This window comes from Miniopterus natalensis, chromosome 6 (assembly GCF_054644295.1).
Source record: "Miniopterus natalensis isolate mMinNat1 chromosome 6, mMinNat1.hap1, whole genome shotgun sequence".
Taxonomy (NCBI): Eukaryota; Metazoa; Chordata; class Mammalia; order Chiroptera; family Miniopteridae; genus Miniopterus; species Miniopterus natalensis.
The window spans coordinates 73,310,916-73,336,802 of NC_142086.1; the positions used below are offsets into that span (position 1 = coordinate 73,310,916).

Consider the following 25,887-nt stretch of genomic DNA (forward strand, 5'->3'; position numbering starts at 1 on the left):
AAAGGACACTTTATTCTATGAGGTGGAAGAAAATCATTTAAGTGTACTGATTTGTGGGTCACAATGACCTCTGAGAGGAATATTGTCAATTGAGATAAACTGTGCAGTTTGGAGGTTATATTAGTGTGAGCTAAACATAAAATTACAAAACTTATGTAAATAAATCTTCAAAAGGGAACCAAGAATTTGGTCTTTAAAATTTTATTTTATATGTTTATTTTCCTATGAAAAAAGATTAAATTTTGGCATTAAGAATTAGACTGCTATTGACAGCTTATTATTTACTCTTAAAGCAGTATCAAACTATATGCATCACAGTTATCACTTGTATTTAAATTTTTGAGTGTCTAATTTTAAAGAATTAATAAAGGGAAAATGTGGGGAAAACAAAGTTAAAAGTTTTTTAATGTAGAAAAGTAATGATCATAAAGATTATATACCTGAATCAAAGTTGAAATTGTTCAATGTTGATTTAAAAGAAAAATGTAAACATACAAACATTTATTTAGCTTTAGAAACGAGCCGGCTGCATCAGAATTAGAATCAGAATTATAGTGTATTATAGCCTAAAGGGGTCTCTGAGGACTATAAATACAGTGTATTATAGTCCAACATATCCGTTGCCTAGGTGTGAACACATTACTCATCAGGGCTAAGTGACATGTCAGAGTCATCTGGCTAGTGTATGTAGGGTCATCATCTTCTAATTCTTGGCCTAGAATGCTTTCAATTAATACCACATTATTGGGGGCAGAGGCTGGAAGATACAACAGAGAGATAGTTATATAGCTTAAAATAGAGAAAGATCATTTTGTTCTAAAAGTGAATTCTAAAAGTAACAGGTATGGGAATACAAAATATAAATATAAATATAAAATACAATATAAAATATTACAACAACTTAAAAATGTATTTATAAGAAAATACAATGATGATATAGTATTCAGCATGAGTTTAAACTTTCAGGATATAAAGAAATATATTTCTCCAAACTCATTTTACTAGGCTACCATTACCCTGATTACCAATCAGATAAGGAAACTACAAGGAAAGAAAATAATGGGCCAATATCTCTGATGAACACAGATACAAAAGTCCTGAATAAAATACTAGCAAACCTAGAGATTTGTTTCAGGATACAAAGATGATTCAACATCCATAAATCAATCAATGTGCTCTATCACATAAAAAAAATGAACAATAAAAATCATATGATCATCTCAATATTTATGCAGAAAAAGCACTTGACACAATGCAACATCCATTTATGATAAAAAGTCTCATCAAAGTGGTTATAGAGAGAATGTACCTCAACATAATAAGGGATATATATGACAAGCCAACAGCTAACATCATACTCAATGGTAAAAAGCTGAAAGCTCTCCCTCTAAGATCAGGAACAACACAAGAATACTTACTCTTACCACTTTTATTCAACATGTAATTGAAAATCCTAGTCAGAGTAATTATGCAAGAAAAAGAAATAAAATATCCAAATTGGAAAGGAAGAAGTAAAACTATTACTATATGCAGATGATATAATATTATATATAGAAAATCCTAAATACTCAACCAAAAAACTATTAGACCAATCTCACTTATGAATGTATGTACTAAACTTATAAATAAAACATAACCAAGTAGAAAATATATATAAAAAAGTTAATGGTGGCCCAGCCGCTGTGGCTCAGCAGTTGAGCATCTACCTATGATCCAGGCAATTGGGGTTCGATTCCCGGTCAGGGCACATGCCCGGGTTGCGGGCTCTATTCCCATTGGGAGCGTGCAGGAGGCAGCCAATCAATGACTCTCTCATCATTGATGTTTCTATCTCTCTCTCTCTCCTCCTTCCTCTCTCTGAAATTAATAAAAATATATTTAAATATATACATATTTAAAAGTTAATGGTGTAGGGTTTATCCCAGGAAAGCGAAGGTGCTTCAATATCAGGAAATTTAGTAATACTAATCCATTTTACCAGTTGGTTAAAGGGAAAAAAACATACTACATACTACTATATCAATAGATGCTGAAAAGGCATTGAACAAAATCCAAAAGCATTTCCAGTTAAAACATTCAAGTAAAATTGAAATTGAAGAAACAATTTAATTTAAAAAAGGATATTTACTAAAAAACAAACATCAAATACAATTCCAAGTGGCAATACATCAAATTATTTCAATTAAAATTAGTAGACATGGAGGTTCACTGTCACAATTATTATTTAACACAGTCTCAGAGATTCAAATGAACTTAATTAATATATGAACAAGACTAGAAAAACATATAAACATTGGAAAAGAATAAACTCTTTTTGGAGGGTATGGGACCTGGTGATATAATTGTATAACTAGAAAATCCTAGAGACACTAATAAAAAACTACTAGAATTAATATGAGATTTTTGTAAAGTTGATGGGTATAGGATAAATGCACAAAAAATCAATAGCCTTTCTCTGTCTTATTAACAAATACCAAGAAAATGAAAGAAAATAGTTCATTCATAGTAGCTGCAAAATGACAGTCATAAATTTAACTTTATGAGTGGCAAACATATTTAAACTGTAAAAATGCATTAAAGAACATAAAGCGCAACATTTAAAGAAATGAAAACGCATACATTATTCTTCAATGAGAAGACTTTCAGAGTATTAAGAAGACTCAATATCACAAAAAATGTCAATTCCCCAAAAGTTAGTATATAAATATAATGCAATTCCTACTAGAATCCCTATTGAAGACAAAATTATCTTAAAGTTTATGTGGAAAAATAACTGCCTATAAATATAAGAGCAGTATAAAGACTACAGGAGAAAAGCTTTACTAGGTATATATCAGAGCTGTTGGATTGGAGGTAAATTAATGATCATAAAGTTCAAATAGAAGAATACCTCCAAATATATATTTAAAAAGTAAGAAAACTGGAGAGAGAAAAGACTTACCCAGCTATAAGAATATGCCATTAAGTCATTATATTCAAATGAATACGATATTAATTCCATCAAGTAAATCAGTGGAACAGAAGAGAGAACACAATAATAGATACTAGCTAGTATCTACTATTATATGAAATTTTAACATATGACAGGTAGCAGTTTTATTTAGTGGGAAAAGGATAATTATTTAATAAATAATACTGATACAACTGACTACCCACATGAATAGAGTAAAACTGAACCCCCGTATCTCACACCATATAAAAAATAAATCCCATACGTATTAATGACTTAAATGGAAAAAAAATCCAGAAGACTATATATACAATCTAGGAATGAGAGGAACTGTTTTAACTAAGACTAACCAGAAACAATATAAGACAGTAATTTGATCATACCAAAATGAAAAACTTTGATATGGTGAAATTTACCATAAAAACCAGTGACAAATTATTCATTAGAAAAAAGTTAATATAGAAGAGAAATTATTACTATACTGTAGAAACTGCTCTTTAAAAATTACCAAGGAAATTTCCAATAATTGGCAAAAATTGAAAATAGGCAAAAATATATGAAAAGCTAATTCAAAGAAGAGAAAATTAAAATACATGACTTTTAAATTTATAACTGGTATCATATTGCTTCCAGACTCATGTGATGAGTCCTTCTTTTCTAATACCAGTTTCTTTCTAGATTTCCCTAGTCTGTGGTATGCTCTTATTAAAGACTCCCAAGCAAAGAGGTTCAGAGCTCTCTGTGACTCCCTTCCCTCCCTTGCACTCAGCCAGGTGTTCACCTCCCTGGTCCTGGGTAGTCTTCTCAACACTGATTCTATCTTAGCCTTTCCACTGCAGCCATGGAGAGGGCCAAGGAGATGAGCATGAGCTTTGGTTTGCTTTCACCCCCTGCCATTTACCAGCTAGGTGGGGGGAGGTTACCTTTCTGGGCTTTGATTCTCTCTTCTGTAAGATGGGATACTGATACCTGCTTTCCATGGTCACTCTGAGAATTGACAGTTACCTTCTATACAGTGCTAGCATGGTGTCTAGCATATATATCAGGGCCTTAAAAATGCTAGTCTCCTTCCCTACTTTAGTTTCTTATGGTTAATCTAGGGGCTGGGTTAGCAGTAAAGATATTTTCTAAATTACTTGATGTTTGGAACATCTCTATTCATTGCTAACAGGTTAATTTTGCTAAAACACTGCTTTTATTCTATCATTCTCATGATTATCAATTTTCAGTGATTCCACACTGCCTTCAGGGAAAAATGCATACTCCTTGGCCTTTCTACTAGGTGCCCAAAACACAATTTTAATCTTGCCCAAAACACAAGTTTAATCTTTTCATTTGGGAAAATGAGAGAGTGCCCTAAAAACTTGGATTCACTTTATAAACAGCATATGCTGCATTTCCCTTCAGTGCGTTAAACCACCAACCCACTGGGGTAACGATCCACTAAAGTAAATGCACTTCGTTTTCCTGAAATCTTAAAACATCTTTGATATCTCCACTTGCCTTTCCACTCTAAATGGCAGACTAGAAGAGATGACAGTGAACATTGATCACAGACAGTCACTGAAACAGTTACTAATAATTAGGCATATCTGCAACACAAGATAATAAAAAAAAAGATTTTTGTTGTGATTTTAAGAAAAATGAAAATTTAGACATTTATTATGGATAGTTGCTAACAACTGCAAAAAAAAAATCTTTTACCTAGTGCTTCTTTTTGCAAGTCATGGCATCTGGTTTGCAAGTTCACTTCCTGTTGTTTAGATGTTTGCATCTGCTGAGACCTCAGTACCGCTGCATCTGACAACAACTTCAGGTTTTTCATTTCCTCTTCAAGGCATACCTTATTTCTCTGGGACACTGCCAAACTTTTATTTAGTATCTCGATTTCTGTAAAGAAAGTCAAAGTTTACAAATACAACACTGAATCATAGTACAGTTTTCAAAACAGTGATTTTCTTTTAGAAAATTAAAATTAATACTTAAAAGCCAAGATCACTTTTCTGAGAGTATAGTGACACAAAACCAAAAGCTTAAATTTAAATTTAGTGGTTATTCTGAAAAAGAAATGAGAAAAATAATTGTATTGCCAAACTATGCATAATACAGTTTTAGGGTTTTAGTGGGGTTTTTTTTTTAGCCTTTAAATTGTACTAAATGGCATTTTGGCCTGCTTTTTAAATACTCACATAAATGAATAACATATCTGTGTAATGTTCTGGGTTATACTGAAATTAAATTGTTTTCTTGGAACATGATTCAGAAAAGTAAATTTAAATGTGCTAGCATGAGCTGGCTGGCTGGCATTTCTAGGAGGGTAACTAGGATACATCTACACGAATTATGAAAAAAGGTAGTAGGGGTGGAGAGAACTAAAAGGATGAAGCGTCCGAAACTAATGAATTTACAGACATAAAGTGTTAGTTAATATATCTTAATGACTTGAACAATACTCTGTCCCCTCAAAATGAGACCAGAATTTCATCATAGCAATAAGTTATCATTACTCTATCTACTTAGATTAATAAAAATATGCCTCACAGCATGGTGCAGATTTCAATGTAATAATTTTATATAATTTCATGAGAAATGGATGGAGCATGTTATCCTGCAGAATGATAATTATAAGCTCTCCCTTCATCAGCCTTTTCAGCACTGTTGCCTCAAACCACAGTACTAAAATATACAAATGCACACAATAATGACAAAAAACTACAAAATTGTACAACCACAATTAATTGAAATGATGAATATGTGAAAATCTGGAGAGCCTGTTTTTGCAGAGGGTTCACTTGGCACTTTCCTTGTTTAGGTCATTCTGGACCACGTGATGGGTGTAGCCTGTGATTAGAGATGTCAAAGGAGGCTGGCCTGGTTTATTGGTTTTGGAGCCAATACAGAAAAAACAGCAGCCCCATGGGCCAGTGAAGACCAGAAGTGGAGATCACTAGGACAGGCATGGCAGAAGAGGCAAATGGCCAGTAAATGGTTACAGGAGAAGTAAAGCAGGGTGCTGGAACAGGGCGCAGAGACGAGGGCGTGTCTCTAAGGATGGGCATGAGTAGGATCAGGAATGTGGTCCAAGGAGAGAGAAGCAAATGTCTTTCCGTGGGGAAAAACATCTGTCCGGAAAAAAAGTGGCATGTAAGACAAATCTAGGTCATGAGCACAAAGGGTCTGGCATCTTCTTTACTTTTAATTTCTGCTCAAAATACAAAACCTGGAGAAATAAATCAGCAGGAACCAAAAATAAGAATATTGGGGTTTACCATATTCCAGTAATAACACAAATATTTTTCTTAAGAATAGTTATATGCTTGCTTCTAAAAACTTATGGATATACACCCACTTGTGTACATAAAGAACGTTGTAATTTCTCTTCAGACCTAAAAAGCCTTCCTGGTTATTTTTACAGCCATGAAGGTACCTTCTTGTGACTGAGTTAACTGCCCTGTACTCGAACCATATCTATGTTTGAGTCAGAATGACACTGCAGAGGAGCACATGCTGTCAACTGCTTACCATTTGGCAGAATGACACTGCTTAGGTAAGCAGGCTGACTCTCTTAGTGGACACTACTGTCTGTCTCCAAAATAACTACTCGTGTCAACATGACTTTCTGCCTGACATTAAAAAAGTAAGAATCTGCAATACAGGTTCATTTGTCAAATGTATTCTAACACATGGAAAAGTACAGCAAGATTTCAAAACTAGCAGGAGCTTCAATGTTTCTAACATGGAATTAAGAGAGTAAACTCAAGGGAGGTGAATTAATTTACCCACAGCAAACTACATATCCGTATGGCAATCCTGGTGTCAAATACTCAATCCTACTTTCATCATGACGACAATTTCATGCTTGTCAGTCATATGCCCCAATTTGGGGTTCAGAAATTAAGATCTCTACCAGACCAACCTATTCCAGCCATTGTTCTCACCTTGGGCTTCCCATTTCTGAACCATCCATGAAGAAGATCCTCCTAACTCAAACATCAGGCCTACCACAGCTCATATGCTACCTGCCTGGAATCTCTTCTGATCTGATCTGGAAGTGACCTTGATCTCTCAGCAATTTATGCCATTTCTATTATACGCATACATGTGATCTACTAGTGTACTGCGAGTTATTTTAGGCCAGAGGTAATATCTTATTTATTTTTATTACCCCCATTTTTACCATAATATCCTACAATTAACAGGAGCTCAAGAAATATCTCCTGAAGGGGTAAAGGCAGCACTGAGCAAAGCTTCTAAATAGTTTCTAGTACTACCGCTAGCTGAAGATCCCGAATATGTGTTTGTCTCACCTCACCTTTCACTTTACAGGCAAGCATTTTGAGCCCCAGATCATTTAATGTCAGACTAGGAAAGGCAGTAAATACACACATACAAAACAAGGAAACACTTTTAATAGGATAAGCAAATAGGCCTATTTAACCCCTAATTGTATCAATTTGTAGAAAACGTAGACAACATTTCTAAGCCTAATTCAGGATCTGAATTTTAAATATTTTATTTATTGATTGACTGATTGATTTCAGAGAGAGGAAGGGAGAGAGATAGAAACATCAATGATGAGGGAAAGTCATTGATTGGCTGCCTACTGCCCGCCCCCTACTGGGTATTGAGCCTGAAGCCTGGCACACGCCTTAACCAGGAATAGAAATGTGACCCTGGGTCATGGGTCAACACTCAACCACTGAGCCACGCTGTCCAGGACAGGACTTGAATTTTAAAAGTTCAAGAGCTATTCAGCAAAAGCTATTTTGAGAGTGAAAACAAAATGATTCTACACTTGGTAAAATATTCTGCCTTGGTAAAATATTTTTTTCTGAAATTTCTTTTATTGAAATAGGTATGCTCTGGTTCAAGAAAACCTAATTTATGAACATTGAAACTTAAAAACATTGATTATATAAAGTGATATTCACTCATTAAAAGAGAAGGAAATGTTTCACTCATAGCTCGTATTCAATATTAAGCATACTTTGTCAGCAAGAAAATATTTTGCAATGCATTTTTCCAGGAATGTTGTTTCTGTTTTGGACTTTGATTTCAAAACCTAAATGCGTTTTAATGTGAAAATCTTTTGAAGTGTCTGAATAATGTATGTAATGTGTATGGGTTTACTATATTTATTAGTTTGCTAGGGCAACTGAAACAAAGTACCACAGACCGGTACTTAACTCTTGTGGTTTAACCAACAGAAATTTATTTATTTTCTCACAGTTCTGAAGGCTAGAAGTCTGAGACCACGGTGTCAGCAGGGTTGTTTTCTTCTGGGGGCCATAAGGGACAGATCTGTTCTAAGCCTCTTTACCTGGTGTAGAGATGGTCATCTCCCTGTCTTCTTCTTCATCTCCCCTCTGTATGTGTCTGTTTCTAAATTTCCTCTTCTTATAAGGACACTAGTCATATTGGATCAGAGCCCACCCATTTAAATGTAATAATTACTTTAAGAACCCTAACTCCAAATAGAGTTGTATTGTGAGAGAATAGAAGTTAGGACTTCAACACACGAATTTGGGAGGGGCATTCAGCCATTAATAGGATATTTTAGAATGCTTGCCTGCCAGTCACACCTGGGAACAGGTCATTTGCCAGAGCAGGCATGGCCACTGCCAGCACAGAAAGATTCGAGATATTTAATCCCCTCAACAAAGGGGTTCACTTTCTTGCACACTTGCCTTCTTGGCTCCTGGCACTCACTTGGCTCCCCTGCATTCGCCCACATCGCTCATGACCATGTGGACCCCACACAATGGACCAATGGACTGCAACTAGCCTCATGCTGTACTGGATCCAACTCCGCCACGGAAAGAAACTTTGGACAATGGCTTTGCTTCTACCTCTACTGAACCCCCAACTGCACCTCTTCCAGAACTAGATTAAGGGAAATGGGACTTTAGCCCAAGGATATAATTCCATGCAAATAAAAATCACTCATCCTCCCATGAGAGTCTCAGAAAATTCTTTTTCTCGAGATATCATAAGGACCCGAACCCCAGTACTCAGTGGGGAAAGGGATACCCCACTTTCACCGATAACACCTCCAATTCTGGCAATCACTGATCCCTTTTCCATTTCCATAATTTTGCCTTTTCCAGAATGTTATTTAGTTGGAATCTTACAGTACAGACTTTCAGATTGGCTTCTTTCACTTAGCAATATACCTTCTCTCAATTTTTGATATTTTCTCCATATGTGCCTGGTTTTGGTCACTCTACCTGGTTTTAGGTAGTTATTTTGTCCCAAATTTATCATTGCTATCTCTGGGACAGCTGATCTAATATGAGCTACTCAGCTATTAACAGAAGAAAAAGTTTTAAAACGCAAATTGGTACATTTAACAGAAATAACCAGACTGCTGATCACAGCTCAAGAATAGATGTAACATAGCTTATCTTACATCAGTCTATATTTATTGAATTTCAGGGTTTCAATAGATCATAATGACCATCTAGTTTGCCAACCAATAACAGGTTTAAAAGTTAATCATAAGTCCCATCACATAAAATGAAATATCATTATTTCATTACTTACAATGTACTATTTACAAAGAAAAAAGACAATTACACTCTCTATATATGTAACACACCTGTCAAGGCTGCTTCACTTATGGATTTAATTTGAAGAAAAACTTCTCTTTTCAGTGAAGTCCAGTTTTGAAAATGATCATATACTTCATTTTTAATACTGGTTATCTCCCTTTTAGTAAAAGTAAGTAATGAAAGAGTCTTATTCCAGAAATATTTGTACTCCATCAATCTTTGACTGTAAGGTAATAAATAAATAAAAAAGGATTTTTAAAAATAGCAATAACAACAAACTTTCTTTGAAAAAATAGCCTTCTTTGAAAAAAATGGGTTTAGAGTAACCACATAATCTACTGTCTAAATGGAGACAATTTTGAAAGTGAAAGAGGTGCTATTTGTATTTTGCTGAGGTGATAGATATAAACTGGAAATACTCCAGAAAATCTAGGTATATGGTTATCCTAGCCCATTTCCATTGTGTTATCATTTTAACTATAAAGAAAGATAGCTATTTTAATACACAGTGATTCTATTAATCTTTTTAAATGAATGTAACAGCAAACATTTAGTGAAGAAAATCAGGTCAAAAATGGCTTAGTCACGGAGCCTCAATGAGAATCTCAGGTTCTTAGATAGTGTTCTTCCTGCATACCCTGGTTCTACAGGCAGTTTAAAACCTGGGGTAATAATAAACAAAACCTTTAAAAATGACTAATCCAGTGCTTTTGCTTCATGAAATACCACAGTTCAAAGTAATCACAGTGATTCTTTATTACTTCAGATGTCCTGGCTATAATTTACCTAATAATCAAGCAAGATGCAGATGCAGACCTGGGAGTTATCACCAAAAAGATGACGAGTGAAGCCATGGAGCTGTAATTATTTGGTTAACATTTATCTCCCTGAGTAGACTAAGATCTATGATACAGACACTATATATGTCTGTCTCATTCATCACAATCTCCCTAGCACCTGGCACAGTACCTATCACATAGTATGTGCTCAGCAAACACTGACGAATGAATGAATGAATGGAAAAAAATAAATCACTCAGTTGGAGGAATGAAGAAGTGAAAAGTGTTGAGACTAAAACACAGGACAACACTAACATTTATGGGACTAAAAAAGAAAAGAATCCCTCAAGGAGACTAGGAAGGCACAACCAGCGGGCTAGAAGAAAAACCAAAATAATACTATCAGAAAAGCCAGGGGATAGAGAATTTAAAGAAGAAAGTAGTGGTCAGTGTTTGACGCTCCAGATAAAGTCTGAACAGGGCCCATTGCATCTGGTATTAAGGGGGCATTAGGTGTCTTAGAGAGAGGCAATAGGTAGGAAAGAACTAAACAGTAAAGCAGAACTGAGTATACAGGGAGCTATGCAGTAGCAACAATTGAGAACACGGACTGAAGTGGCAAGGGAAAGTGGCAGATACAGAGCAGAATGGTTTGTTAGGAAGGGAGACACCTGAACATGTATGCACAGCTGGACACAGTATGAGTGCAGTCACAGAGGCTAAACACAGACAAGAGATGTGCTCATTTCTTGTGCAAAGTCCTAGAAAGGAAGGGTGTAAAGCAGAGGCTGAAAAATTAGCCTTTGCCAGGAAGAAGAGGGGTGGTGTCATTCTGGGTGGTAATTAAGGCCCACCAGAGTGATTAGAAGCCACAGGGGATGGCTCAATCAGAAGGCAGAACTGGGAGCTAGGAGAGATGTTGATTTCAGAAAAGCAGAGAAAGAGTCCAAACAGATCCCTAACTGAAGGAGGCCAAAAATGAGGAAGGGAAGTCTGAATGTGGAGCCAGAAACTGCCAGGAGGCAGATAAGACCTATGAACCAAGTCAAGGCTGAGGGCTAATGGGCCCTGTGAAAGGCAGCCGCTGGAAGTGAGCCACGTACAGGGCCTAGAGTGGTGCTCAACAGAACAGACTGGGTGGGGATGCAGGCGCTTCTGCAGGGAGAAAGGCAGGAAACAGAAAACTCAAACTTACTAGTTAGAAGCAAATCCATTTTTGTGAGGCCTAAATCTTACGTGATTGGTGGTGGCTGGGGAGAGGGCTTTCTTAAAAAAAGAATACAAAAATGATGACTTACAAGATTAGGTTTAAAAGTGTGCAATTATTTATAGAATGAGAAAAAACATTAAATTTAAATATAAGAATTCTAAAGTTGATAAATTCCATCAGCATGACAAAATACAGGAAAACAATATAACTTTTTAGTGAGTAACAGTTCTAGCCCGGCCGGGCGTGGCTCAGCGGTTGAGCGTCCACCTAAGATCCAGGCGATTGGGGTTCGATTCCCGGTCAGGGCACATGCCCGGGTTGCGGGCTTGATCTCTCATCATTGATGTTTCTCTCTCTCTCCCCTTTCCTCTCTCTGAAATCAATAAAGATATATTTAAAAAAAAAACAAAAAACAGTTCTATAATACTTTTGCCTATAATTTTTAGCTACATGCTCTATAAGCATATGAGAAACACTTTATAATAATATTTTATATGGAGAAAATATAAAGATTATACAGCCTTCCATCTAACATGGCTATTAGTATTTTTATTATTGATAGTTTAGAAAAATTATTTCAGCTTCATAACTCACTACTGATAATGTAATGTTAATACTAAGTGGTGTTAAATTTGGAAAAATCCTTATCAAATTTTTTTCATATATGATTATAAGATTTTTGGCATTTCAAGTTTTTTTGGAAAATGACTAGTTTTAAATTATCTTTGAAATAATGAAACTCATGAACTAGTTTATTTTAGATGTCCTTGAAGTGGTATAATATGACTTTTATATTATATTCAGTGATGTTGGCAGTTTTTGTCAAATCAGCAAGAAACTTAAATATTTTTCCAAAGTATTTAAATAATTAACTCCTCTTCATTGAATGGATTATGAAATAATCTAAGTGCTTTTATTGAAAATATGTCTCTCTTAATTTTCTTGTGATGTAATATGAAAAAAATCATTACAATTTGCTTATGCCAGAATAATTTCTATTGCTTAAACTGCTCATATTTATTGCAATTTAAGCAATAGAAATTGCTTTTATTCCATTAATTTTAAAAAATGCATGTACATCCAAATTTCAAGTCTGTAATTCCTTAATTGTGCTATTGAAGCATTCTAAAATGTCTTTCTAAATGGCAGTCATAATGGTGTATTCCCAAGTTATCTTTCCCCTACTCAGATCCCCCAAGTGCTTATGACTACTCCAATGGCATATTGACATCAGAAGTGTAAGAAAGCCCGGCTGGGTATGGCTCAGCAGTTGAGCACTGACCTAGGATCCAGGCGATCATGGTTCGATTCCTGGTCAGGGCACATGCTCGGGTTGCGGGCTAGATCCCCAGCAAGGGGCGTGCAGGAGGCAGCCGACCAATGACTCTCTCATCACTGATGTTCCTCTCTCTCTCTCCCTCTCCTTTCCTCTCTCTGAAATCAATAAAGATATATTTTTTAAAAAAAGAAGAAGTGTAAGAGAGGAGAACTCAGAGTAGAAAAAGACAGAATTTTAAACCAATTACTGTAAAAACTTGGAAGGGGGTCCTGAGTGAGGGGTTCTGAATCTTAAACATCATTTTATTTGCAGTAAATCTGCCTGTGTTGATATCCTTAATTTTCTCCGTGAAATATGAGGCAAGACACATAGCTTCTGAGAGATGAGTAGCACAGGGAAGTCTAAACAAAATAGTGAGAATTTAGAATAGTATTGGAGGAACTGAGGGCCTGGTGTTTAACAACCTGTGCATAGGTATGAAGACTGAGGGGTTTTAAGGGTAATTACAACTATATGAGCAGAAGTAAAAGGAGTCAGTAAACTCTTCTAGGCAGAAACATCCTCTAAGTAGAAACACCCTCTAAGTAGAAGCAACCTCTATACAGAAACATCCTATACACACACACACACACACACATACACACACACACAAATACCAGAACTAATAAGTGGGTTCATCAAGGTCACATGCATACATGGTCCATATGCAAAAATCAATTTTATGTCTGCATAACAGCAATGGCCAATCCCCAAAATAAAGAAATAAAAATCCCTCTCATAATCACATCAAAGAGAATAAAATACTTAGAAATAAATTTAGTAAAAGGAGTGCTGCCTTATATACTAAACACAAAACATTTCTCAGAGAAGTAAAGATATTGATAGAAAGACATACTGCGTTTATGAGTTGAAAGATTCAATATTTTTCAGACGGCAATTCTCCCCAAATTGATCATCAGAGTCAATGCTATACCTATCAAAAACCTGGCATGCTATTTTGCAGGAATTAACAAGCTTATCCCGAATAGCCAAAACTATCTTGAAAACAAAGAAATTTTGAGGACTTATATTTCTTGATTTCAAAATTTACTAAAAACTACAGTATTCAAGAGAATAGACATACAGATCAATGAAATAAAAAAGAGTCCAGAAATAATTCCCTATATTCATGGTGCATTTATTTTAGATAAAGGCACCAAGACAAGTCAACAAGGAAAGAAGTCTTTTTAACAAATGATGCTGGAACAACTGAACATCCTCATGAAAAAAAGATGAATTTAGATCCTTACCACACATCATTCATAAAGTTAACTCAAAATGAATCATAGACCAAAATGTAAAAGCTAAAACTATAAAACTTTCAGAAGAATCTACAGGAGAAAATCTTTGTGACCTGTGATTAGTCAGAGTTCTTAGACACATTATCAAAAGCATAATCCATTACAGAAAACATTGATAAATTTTATTTTATTAAAAATAACAATTTTTGCTCATCAAAAGAGACTGCTACAAAAATGAAAACATAGCCATTGACTGGGAGAAAATATTTGCAAATCATACTTCAAATAAAGGACTCCACCCAAGGCAAATTAAGAACTCTTACAATCCTATAATAAGAAAACAGACCAATGAAAAACTAGGCAAAATATTTTAATGGATATTTCACTAAATAACCATGCAGATGGTTAATAAGCACATGAAAAGGTGCTCACCATCGTTGGTCATTTGGGAAACACAAACCAAAGCCACAATGAAATACCATGTCACACCCCTAGAATGGCTACAATAAAAAAAGACAGACAATAAGAAGCGTTGGCAAGAATTCAGAGAAACTATAATCCTCATTCCTTGTGGGAATATAAAATGATGCAGCCACATGGAAAATAGTTTGGCAGTTTCTTAGTAAGTTCAATTTAAATTTACCATATGATTCAGTAATGCCACACTTAGGGATTTACCCAAAAGAAATAAAACATACATCCCTACAAAGACTTGTAGGTGGATGTGTAGAGTAGCATTATTCCTAAGTGTCAAGTGGAAACAATCCAAAAGCCCATCAACTGGGAAATGGATGAGTAAAATGTGGTCTATCCACACAATGGAAACTATTAAGTAATAAAAAAGAAACAAAGTGCTGATGCATGGCACAACATGAATGAGCCTCAAAAACAATGACAGAAGCCTGATGGAAAAGACTACATATGTATGATTCTGCATACCTGACATGTCCAGAAAAATGAAAATTTATAGAAACAGGAAGAAGGCTGCCTAGGACTGATGCTAAGAGTAGAGATTAAATGCAAATGATATGAAGATCTTTGTGGAATGTCACAAATGGAATGTAGTAAAGGGGGCACAACTCAGTGAGTTTACTAAAAATCATTGCATTTCCACTTAAAATGGGTGGATTTTATAGTATGTAATTATGTCTCAATAAAGCTGTTTTTAAAAAAGTCACAGTTAAGTCATTATGGCATCAAGGCTAGAAAACAAAGTAAAACCAAAAAATGGTTGGGAAGAATCAGAGAAAATACTGGAAACCTTAATGATGCTGAAGAGTTGAAGAGAAATTAAGAAAGCTAGGAGGAGAAATTTTTGGGAGTTGGCATGGGAAGTTTCAGAGATGACAGAGTCTAGATAGATTTACAAATAAGAAAAACTAAAGGACAAGTACTTTATATTTCAAACAATTTATGAAAGATTCACAATAGGAATCTTCTAAAAATAAATATAGATAACTTAGCAGACTTGGGCCAAGGCTACTGTAGGAGCCAAGCTTGACTACTGATCACCCTGACTAAAATGAAGAGCTCGGTTCACCTGCTGGCTCAACAGCAGATTTCTAGGAAATGGCAGAGATTTCTCAGGACAGAAATGGTCATCTGTTTTGTGAGTAGAATCATTCATTCATTCAAAGACTACTTATTGAGCATCATGTATGTGCAAGACATTTATGAAAGGTAAATGGTGTATAAAAAATTATTAGCCCAGCCCTGGTCAGTGTGGCTCAGTGGGTTGGAGTGTCATCCCGTACACCAAAAGGTGGCAGTGAATTCCCAGTCAGGGTGCAGGAGGCAACAGATCAATGCCTGCCTGCCTGCCTGCCTGTCTGTCTCTGTCTCCCCCTTACTCTCTCTAAAATCAATTAAAAATATTAGCCCAGAACAATGTTTCTGGCAGTAAGCAGTAGACTGAAAAAAAGAAAAAGGACCTAACATTTAAACTATTAATCCAGCATATTTTTTAGTCTGAACTATGTCTATTTGTAATGCTCATTTAACTTATTTCCCTTTTCTAAGAGCTAGAAGTTACTCAATTTAAAAATTCATTCTTTCTAATATTCTCTGTATATTCAACTCCCTTTTTAGAGTTAGAAAAGAAAATGTACTTTCTAGTTTCTTTAGAACATGGGGTTTTACCTTTAGTTATTATAAACCCTCCAAAGATGATATAAAAACAGAATTCACACCTTTTATATTGACGATTTCTAAATTTAGCAGTTTTATTACTATATTTAGAAAGTTTCCCCATTCTATTATTTTTTGTGTGTGTGCCAGGGGATCAAATACACCAAGAAATACTGGTCAAGAGGAAAATGCATTAGTTACTGTATTTTCAATCTAAATGTCACTGCAAAATAAGAACAACATGTTTGCCTGATTTTAATTTTATTGGTAAAACTATTGTGATAATGGTTAAAAAAAAAAGTGAAGTTATTTCCATTTTTTTCAATCACAGTGAATATAGAAACTATACTACTACATTGGGTTTGGATGTTTATAAAGTTAGTATTAAATGTATCTTTTCAATCTTTATAATTTTCAATTAATTAAAGATAATCTTACCTGAAGACTTGTGATTGTCTCTGTTTCACTTTTAACTCATGTTGCAATTGACTCAATTCTTTCTGTAATCTCTGAATTTCACTTTGCTGACTTTTTAATTGCATGCTTCCAGCTTGGATTCTAAAAATATAAACAAACGACGTCCATTACAAGCCTAAGTATTCCCTCATGAGTACTTTCTTAAATGAATATTTAAATATACTTTTAATAAAAATAAATAAAACTATGCATCTCTATGACTGAATAAATAAATGGGAGAGAAGGAACTGCTCTTTCTTGCAGAGAAATTCCAATTAATAAATGAGAAGAAATGAGGGGGAAAAGAGAACCATCATTAAAAGAGCACAGTAAAAACTACTGCAGGCAAAATCTACTGACAGTTGCTTAAAAAGTGGGGGAAAGTCTGAGGAGAAACAGAATATTTGAATATTCTCAAAGTATCTACCCCCAAGTTATTTATTAATTGAAAAGGGAAAAACAAATAACTCCAGTGGAAGAAACTGGCAAACACCACCGTAGACAAGTGATCAAGGTTAATAACACCTGTAAAGAGACATACTGGCGTCACCATCACATACACCCCGATGGGGTACACGGACGAGGGCACGTCACATCTCAGGTATTCTTGCCAGAATGAACCATCTCAACATAAGTATGAGTAAACACTGGGCAAACCCAAATTGAGGGGTATTCCACAATCTACCTGACCATTATTTTCAAAAGCCTTAGGTCATGAAAGACAAAGAAAGAGTGAGGAACTGTCACAGATCAAAGATGACTAAGAAGATACGAGTTCTAAACACAAGGTACAATTCCAGGTGGAATGTCGGACTGTAAAAAGAGATGTTAGTGGCAAAACTGATAAAATCAAATAAAGCATGTAGGTTAGTTAATAGTAGTATTCTACCAGTGTTAATGTCTTAGTGTTTATAATTGTACCATAACTATGTAAGGTAATAACATTAGGGGAAGCTGACTGAGTACATGGGAACTCTGTGCTATTTTTGTAACTATCTATAAATGAATTCTATTTTCATTTTGCCCAATAAACTTTATATGTATACACACACACAAATAGAGAAACATTATATATATATATGGGGAAAATGTAAGATGAGCCTAGAACATTTTGTGGTGCCAGACAGTGAGGAAGAGCTGAAAGGACGACATACACATGAGAGAGAAAGAAAGACAGAGAATTGTAAAAATCACAGAGAAAATTTTGAATTTATAACAACAGTTACCAACAGGCTAAAACTTGAAAGCAAGAAGAAACTATAACTATTTGCTCCAATATTGCAGTGGTTCCTTAGCTGAAGGGTTAGCTGATATCTACCCTACTGACAGCAACTTGTCTCTCACAGAACTGGCAAGAAGAGGCCTTTTTCATCTCCCTCCCCATTAAGCAACAAAACAATAATAGCAGCAATGACAAATTGACGTCGCCCCAACTATGCAAAAGGCCCAATGTAACATGCTTTACAGATGTTTTCTCATTTAAACTTTTTGGGGAATCCTCATTCAAGTGTCTCAATTTCCTTTTGGTTCCAATCAAGGGATTTTTGCCTGATTTTTAGCAGTTTCTTCGCCGTATCAAATGTTTTTTTAATCCTTACCTTAGTGCTGTCAAAGTATGTTCTACAGTAAGCCCCCCACCAACACCCTAAAAATGGCTGCATAGTAAACCAGGATTGGAAATAACAGGTTTCTTTCCTGTTAAGGCTCCTCGGAGCTTTTACTATGCTGCTGTGTAGAGTAAATCACAGAGAGAAGATGAATGTGGAATACTTTCCAAACTTAAAACTTGACCATAGAATATGTTTTCAATGACACTTCTTAAGACTTTCTTGGAACGTACTTTGAGGAGCAATGTTCTATTTTTAGTGCTAACTTAATAATTATTCTATGTGACCACTTTTATTTAAAGTGGTGTTCATTTAAATAGGGTATCAGAAAGTTAATTCTTAATGGTTCATGCAAAGTGACAGGAGTTGAAGGCAAATGAGATCGCGTTGAGCCATGTTATGGAATTTGCACTTTCCCCTCAGTGCCATGGAGCCCCTGGAGGATTTGAAGCAGGAATCAGACTTGCACTTTAGAAGGATTGCTCCACAGGAATTACCTAAGAAACTTCCACCAAGATTTAGGTCCAGGAACATGTGTGTCCCTGAGGCCTCCCTGTCCCATCAGTCTGCCCTCCCACTGAGTCCCTTCCTTCAGAATGCTGCACGTATGGACGCTTTCGCTGACGGAGGACATCAATGACCTCCCCTCAGTGCTGCAGGGCTTGCTCTACCTCACGGCTGTGGCCATACATCCCCCCTTGGACACTCAGCCTCCTGCCCTCATGCCTTTCTCCTCGCCCTTGCCTGTTAGGTCCAATTCTGACTTCAGGCCCCAGTTCAACAGCCCCTGCCCAACTCTGCGCCAATTCATTCTTGTTGATTTTTTGCTCTTCTTTAATAAGCAGGCTTCTGTCTTCGTTTCTTATAACCTTGTATTCTCTTGGTTAACCCCACCTGAGACTAGATCCTTAATATCCTCTTTCTACGCTAGGACCACAGCCTTGCAATTCAGCTTCTCTAGTTGTCACTGAGCAATTAGACTTTTCTATCTCCAACACGAGCTCTGCTATCTGTTGGGGTAAATTATTATAAACTTCTCTTGTTAACAACTTTCCCAGACACATCAACCCTCTTAAAAATTCAAAGGGCGTGTATATGGGTGGGGGTGATAGTAAAAGACTATACCTACACAACACATAAGGCTGAGGCTGTTCTCTTTAGCACCTGTTCTAGCCAATAGATGGGTATAATTCCAGGTCCCAGTCCCTTCCAGTAAGCTCTGTACTTGTCATAAGAAGCCAAGCCATGTTCAGTGAGTTCAGGGAAGTGATGAGTACAATTTATTCTAACTATTCTCTGATGATAACATGGCCCCGAGAACTGATCCTCACTGACATCTAATCTTATGCTGCATGCCTTAAAACAACCACCTTTTGCTTATCTCTTAATAATCCTTTAAGACTTTCCTTCCTTCCTTTATCTAGATTAAAAAGACTTATAAACCTTTCCATTTTTCTACTTGTAGAAACTAAACAGTGTTGGGCCTGTCTTGTAGTATTAATAATTTATTGAGTATGGAACTGTGTAACCCCAAAAGGTAAATGTATATACTTTTTGCTTACCCTTAGGTAATCCTGGGTTGTATTCCCAAAATGAAAATTTTCCTGGAGTGTAATAGTGTAAACAAACACAAAGATGCTTATCTAGCTTCCCAAAGATACTTCAGTCCTCTTGTTAAAAAAAAACACGGCTTTCAGAAAATGACTGCCCATATCTTGAGAAAAGGTTGCTGCCTCTTTTCTTAACCACCTGTCTGTCAAAGTCATGCTGATATTAGCATGACTTTGGGGTAGGCTGATCATGCTGATCTCAATTAACAGCACAGAGAAGCCTCAGAGTTGCCTGGGAAATAGAAGACTATATTACAATCTGATTGATTCCAAATATACTAACAGAGAATTTCTGATAGAACTAAAGGTTGAGATAAATTTTGTCTATATTATTTGTGATGAAAATACTAATACAATACCTATTTAAAAGCCTCAGAAAAAAATACTTAAGTATGAATTATTTGTATTTAAAAATAATTACAAATTCTAATATTAGCTTTAAGGGTTTATTAAAACAAATTCATTAAGCATTAAATCACACAATGCTCTGTTGTCCTGGTTTATTAATTATATACACTTAAATGAATTAAAACTGAGCATTTATAAAATATTCTATCACTTAGATTTAGATTGCTCTTGGCAAACAATGCTGAATTGTGAGGTCATACTGTATATATTGGGTCAATTATGTTATAACTTCTCAGACCTTACTTCATTTTGGCATTTAAATAAATGAATTAGGTCAGCATGCTACTTTATATGTTAGCATTTCATTGATATTACAATGTTAATTTTTCAAGATCATACTTTCCCACAGTTAAGAAAAGTTTTATACCAATAACAAAAATAATAATGAACTCTGCTGAGCCTTTACCAAGTGACAGACACTGTGCTTAATAATTTACATGAGCTGTCACATTTAAACATCACAATATTCCTATGATGTAGATCAAGTGTCGGCCCAGTTTAACAGATGAGGGGATGGAGAAGCAGAGAGCCAGGCAAGCCGAACGAGGCCATGCAAACAGCAAGTGGCAGAGCTGGGATTCGAACCCAGGCAGCCTGACTACTGTCCTGCTACTAATATGAAGTTGATTGTACTTTGCTCTGACTTTTTACTTTTGATTCTTTCTTTGCACATAATTTTAGAAGATGGATTTTTATTTGCATTTTGTACTTTGAATTCTGCCTTGATTAAACTGATACTTAATAGGGATTGACAGGAATTGAGGAGTGTGGAATGGTGTTAGGAAGAAAGGGAATTGAGCAGCAGTTAAAAACCACAAATGTTATATGCTGAAGAAAAGGTAAGCAGGAGATTAACTTTATGCATATTTCCAAATATTTGTGTGTGCTTTTCAAAATCCCCTCGCAAAACTCAGAGGTTCACAGAGGGAAAGAGTTCAGTGGTAATTCTCACAAACCTTTGTTTTCATGGGCTTAAAATGTTTTCAGAATCAACCCCAGTTAGTTTCTGTCTTTCAGCATGGTAAGAATTTGGCATGCTGCTCCTTTCCTCCTGAGAGAGAAATCCGAATGCTTGCCAGAGCACTTAATATTCTAGCTTCCACAGCAAATTGCTTTCATCTCCTCCTGCCTCCAAACTGACTTCAGATTTGGGCAAAAGAGAGAAAGGCACTGAAGAAAAGAAGCGAAGGGGTGAATGTTGCTTTTTTTTCCCCCACTGAGATAAACAAGACATGCTTATAATTATGTGACACAATTTTTTTAGTATAATTCTCACTGTCAACCCTAGAAAGCTCCCTAGTTGTCCTCCCTCCCACAGTAGCATCGAATACCAGGCCCGCATTACAGTGTAAACGAAGGACTAAATGACTGGCTTTAACTCATGGACAATTTTGAGTTTTATTTCATTAGCCAACTTCCCCCACCCCCTTTAAAAGAGGATAGGAAATGGAGAAAATTATAACCTAATTGTCCATATATAAAGATATGAGTGAGTAAAATATCTGACCAAAGAAAACGTTAGTAAAGAAGTCTATGGTTTTGCATTTACAAGAAAATAAACTTTCCTTTTCAGATAATAAGAGCTAGAAGACAGATTATGCAAACATTAACTTTTCAGATGCATATATGTAGTATGTTATGTATTTCAACTCATATTCTATCTAGTTTTCAATAAATTAAAAAAAAAAAGAAAAAGGAAACAGGATTGTGTTTGGAATGTGATGATGTGATACTGGTGAGAAATACCTAAGAACACTGGACAAAGTCTGATAGAGAAGAACAATGGTCACAAATATTCCAAGAAAATGCTGCTTTTAACACACACAACAAAAAATAAAGACAGGCTAAAAGGAAAAGGTTACAAGAGAAATAAACAAACTTAAGCAAAAGAAAAGGTGCAGCAGAGCTTAGCACACTCAAGTAGTTATCTCTTTCCTCAGATTAGCAGCCCTCCAAATATGCTGGACACGCTTAGTATTTCAATCCTTTTATTTTTCTCTCTGTGCTTCTCCAAAACCGTCTGGCTTAATATCAGAGAAAGCCAATAGCTTAATTTTACATAATTTTTTATTTTGCAAACACAAAATAATTAACAAAAGGAGAAGAAAAACTTAAGTCGTCAGCCTACGTGTGCTCAGTGAGAAAGGCTGTGGATTTGGCATTAGTTCTTTACCTGGCAGTGTTCTGCTTCCAGTCTAAGTGTGAGTCTGAAATATTTTTTGCTGTTAGAATTGGTCATAAATACTACCATCTCTCCCAACTGTACATCTGCATTTTAACAGAAGTGCAGATCAACTGCTTTGTTTTACTTTTTCCCCCTTCCTTATCCCAATCCTCTTTCCACTCCTAACTCTAACTTCCTTGCCCATCTCTTATTCGATCACATTCAGCTGGATAGCTTCATCAGACACAGTGAAAAGCGAGGTGAACTGAGACCACGTTAGACAAAATTCCATGTTGAAAACCGTAAACATTCATTCCCTCCCAATTATATCATTATGTTCACTGTTATCATTATTTTATTTGCATGTTTAATGACAGAATATGAACTGAACAACTCTCTTGAGTTTGTCAAAATAGTAACAGAATGATATAAAAATACATATTTAAATGTCTTTCTCAAGATATTCAAAGTTAGAAAATGATATCATTCATGAATAAGTGAATGAGTGAGTTAACCTAAATCTTTATCTACAGAATTTTTTCAGATGACAAGGGGAGGATCAGAAGAATTACTCTGACCCTAGCACCTTAATACAGTAATTATGTCCCAGTTTTTATTTCAAAACTTTCTTATAGATAAAAATGACTCTAAATTAGATCAATAATAGGATTAAAACTCATATGATTACATGAGTTACTGTTTGATTGTTTCCCCCTAAGCAATTACCAGGAAACATTCATCAATATACCAATAAAGCAAAATGTATAAATTAATCATTGAAATATTTTTCCAAAAGAGAATTCAGATTTCAAGGCTACCATTCTGATGGCCACACAAAATATTTAAAAAATAATCCATAATATTTATGAATAGATGTTACTAAATATGAACTCTTGTCCCCAGTTTTTAAAAAAATCAATCTATTATTTACTAATATAAAATTTGTGAAAAAATGTTCTCTATGAAAATAAATGTGATTTTCTTTTACCTTTATCTTATGTATGGTATGAGTCTTTTGAACACAAAGGGTCTTGAAGGGAAAATAAGCTTTAAAAATTGTTTGTTAAACTCATCGACATGATTATTGATACAACAAAAATGTATAATTATTACAAAGTAAATATTTTAAGCTCCTCCTCTGAGCCTTAACTAAAAGCTGATAACACATTTAATATGCATCTCCCTTCTTCCCAGCCTCATGCCACACTGTCCCTCCAACTAGGGCAAGAAAAAGGTTATAAACTATTTTCCATTTTTCTCCTCTCTCTTGTTTCTTTGCACCCCTCAGGCACAGTATCTTCAGGCATAGTGCCTGCTGGCTGGCAGCAGGTGAGACACATCCCTCCTCCTCTGAGAGCAGATGATTACAAACCCAGGAGTAATCATACACAGTGACAAAACTCAATATAAAAACTCATGTCCATTAATGGAAAAATGGAATATAAGCTCCAGGAAATTATTATGATTCAATATTTTAAATTACATTTGAATGATACACTTTCCAATGTGTCTTTGACATTCATCTAAAACCACATAGAAGCAAAGCCAGAATATCTTTCACAGCTCTCTAAGCATTTATCTGCGTACAAATATTAGAGGATTCAGCACGAGGGAGGTTGCCTGCTGAGAACAGAAACTGAAATGCCAGGAGGCATATTAAAAACCAGTGTAAATGATGCAATTCATGGCAGACAGCCATCTCTAGGCCTACATACATTTGTTGTTAATAGAAAACAGAGGTGGCAGCAAGAGATATACCATTCCACTTCATTCTTGACATAGATATCATTTATAATATAGAACAACACATAAGCTCGAGTACCTTGCAGGAGGTGTGCAAACATTCCTATGTTATGTACAGTGGTAAAATCAAAATGAAATGTCATATGAAAACCTCGACTTCAAGATTCATTTCATACGTTTCAATCACTCAGTAGATTAGCAAACATCTGCCATGTACATATCACCGTGCAAGGTGCTATGGGTGATACAAGGGAAGACAAAGACAGTTATTGTTCTCAAGGATTTTGACATATTAAAAAGGAAAGACTTAAGGAAAAACACCAACAAAAACACAAATAAGGCAGTATATACTCAACTGCCAAATGGTTTGTTTAAAAAGTATAAATGCTATATGATATCCAAAAGAGGTCACTATGGACTAGAGTACATGGAGGTAACATCATAAAAAAGAAAGGTCTTAATCAAAATAATCTAACCACAAAGGAAGAAATAAAATTGGCAGTTTAGTTTGGCTAAGGGGGAGAAAACAACAACAACATACAAACACAATGAAATGAGAATGGCCTCAGAGAGTTTTATACTAACTTAAATCTGTATCAAAATTATATGGAGTGGTGAACACACAAAACAATATCAGATGATGTATTACAGAATTGTACACCTGAAGTCTATATAATTTTATTAATAAATGTCACCCCAATAAATTCAATAAAAAGTAAAAATAAATAAATAAATAAATAAAAATCATGTCAAAGGAAAAAAAGGTTGCTGGGAGGAATAAATAATATAAAAAGGAAGCTCACACGCCCACAGCGACAGGAAAGTTAGATAAGACCAACAAATTGTTTAACCATTAAACACTTTTGTAATTTATTGCTAAAAAGAAAGACCACAATAATTTGAAGAAAACCTTGAAATGTAATTTACTTGTCTATGTTGACATGGACTGGAGAAAACAATACTTTCAGAGGAGAACCAAAGGTTCTACATGGCAAGGGGAAGCCACAAATGCACAGAAGCAGACCCAGAAGGAAAACTGGGACTGCCTGTGCAGAAAGTGACCAGGAGGAGAAATGAACATGAGGGTCACCCAAAAGACGTTTTAGAGGACACAGGTTATTGAAAACCAATACAGGTCTTCATCATCTGTTTATCTGACCATGGAAGCAATGATTTCTAAATCACAAATTGCTGGGGGGAGGGGAGAACTCCCACCCAAAACAATGTAATAAAAGGAAAAAGACTTAGTAAAAAAAAAATTTATATACTTTTTTTACATATGTAAATATTATTTTCTTAAAATTAATCATAAGTCCTAGAATAGTTCCAGTTTGCCCTTATTGTTCAAAAATAACTATTGAGCCCAGCCAGCACACTATGATCCAGGAGATACTGGTTCGATTCCCAGTCAGGGCACATGCCCAGGTTGCAGACTCGATCCCAAGGGGGGAGCTGCAGGAGGCAGCGGGTCAATGACTCTCTCATCATTGATGTTGCTATCTCTCTATCCCTCTCCTTTCCTCTCTCTGAAATCAATAAAGGCATATTAAAAAAAAAAAGAAAAGAAAAGAATAATTATTGAGTAGGAAAGCATGAACTGTAGTTTACAAATTGCTGAAGGCTCACTGCAGACAATTCTGAGAGTTAAAAACTCCAGGGGAAACCAGTCATAGTGTGGCCTCAACAATATTGGGAGATTTACCTCAAGGAATTTGGCCAAAAT

General features: G+C 35.5%; 1 protein-coding gene across 1 annotated transcript in view; it reads right to left on the bottom strand.

The window, feature by feature from the left end:
- Positions 1 to 25,887, bottom strand: part of LEKR1 (leucine, glutamate and lysine rich 1) — a 106,956-nt gene that overhangs the window by 55,602 nt on the left and 25,467 nt on the right. Inside the window, exons 4-6 of the mRNA XM_087818360.1 lie at positions 16,615 to 16,734; positions 9,549 to 9,724; positions 4,655 to 4,840 (exon numbers count right to left, since the gene is read on the bottom strand). Coding sequence (XP_087674486.1) covers positions 4,655 to 4,840; positions 9,549 to 9,724; positions 16,615 to 16,734 — 482 coding nt within the window. The remainder of the gene's footprint in view (positions 1 to 4,654; positions 4,841 to 9,548; positions 9,725 to 16,614; positions 16,735 to 25,887) is intronic.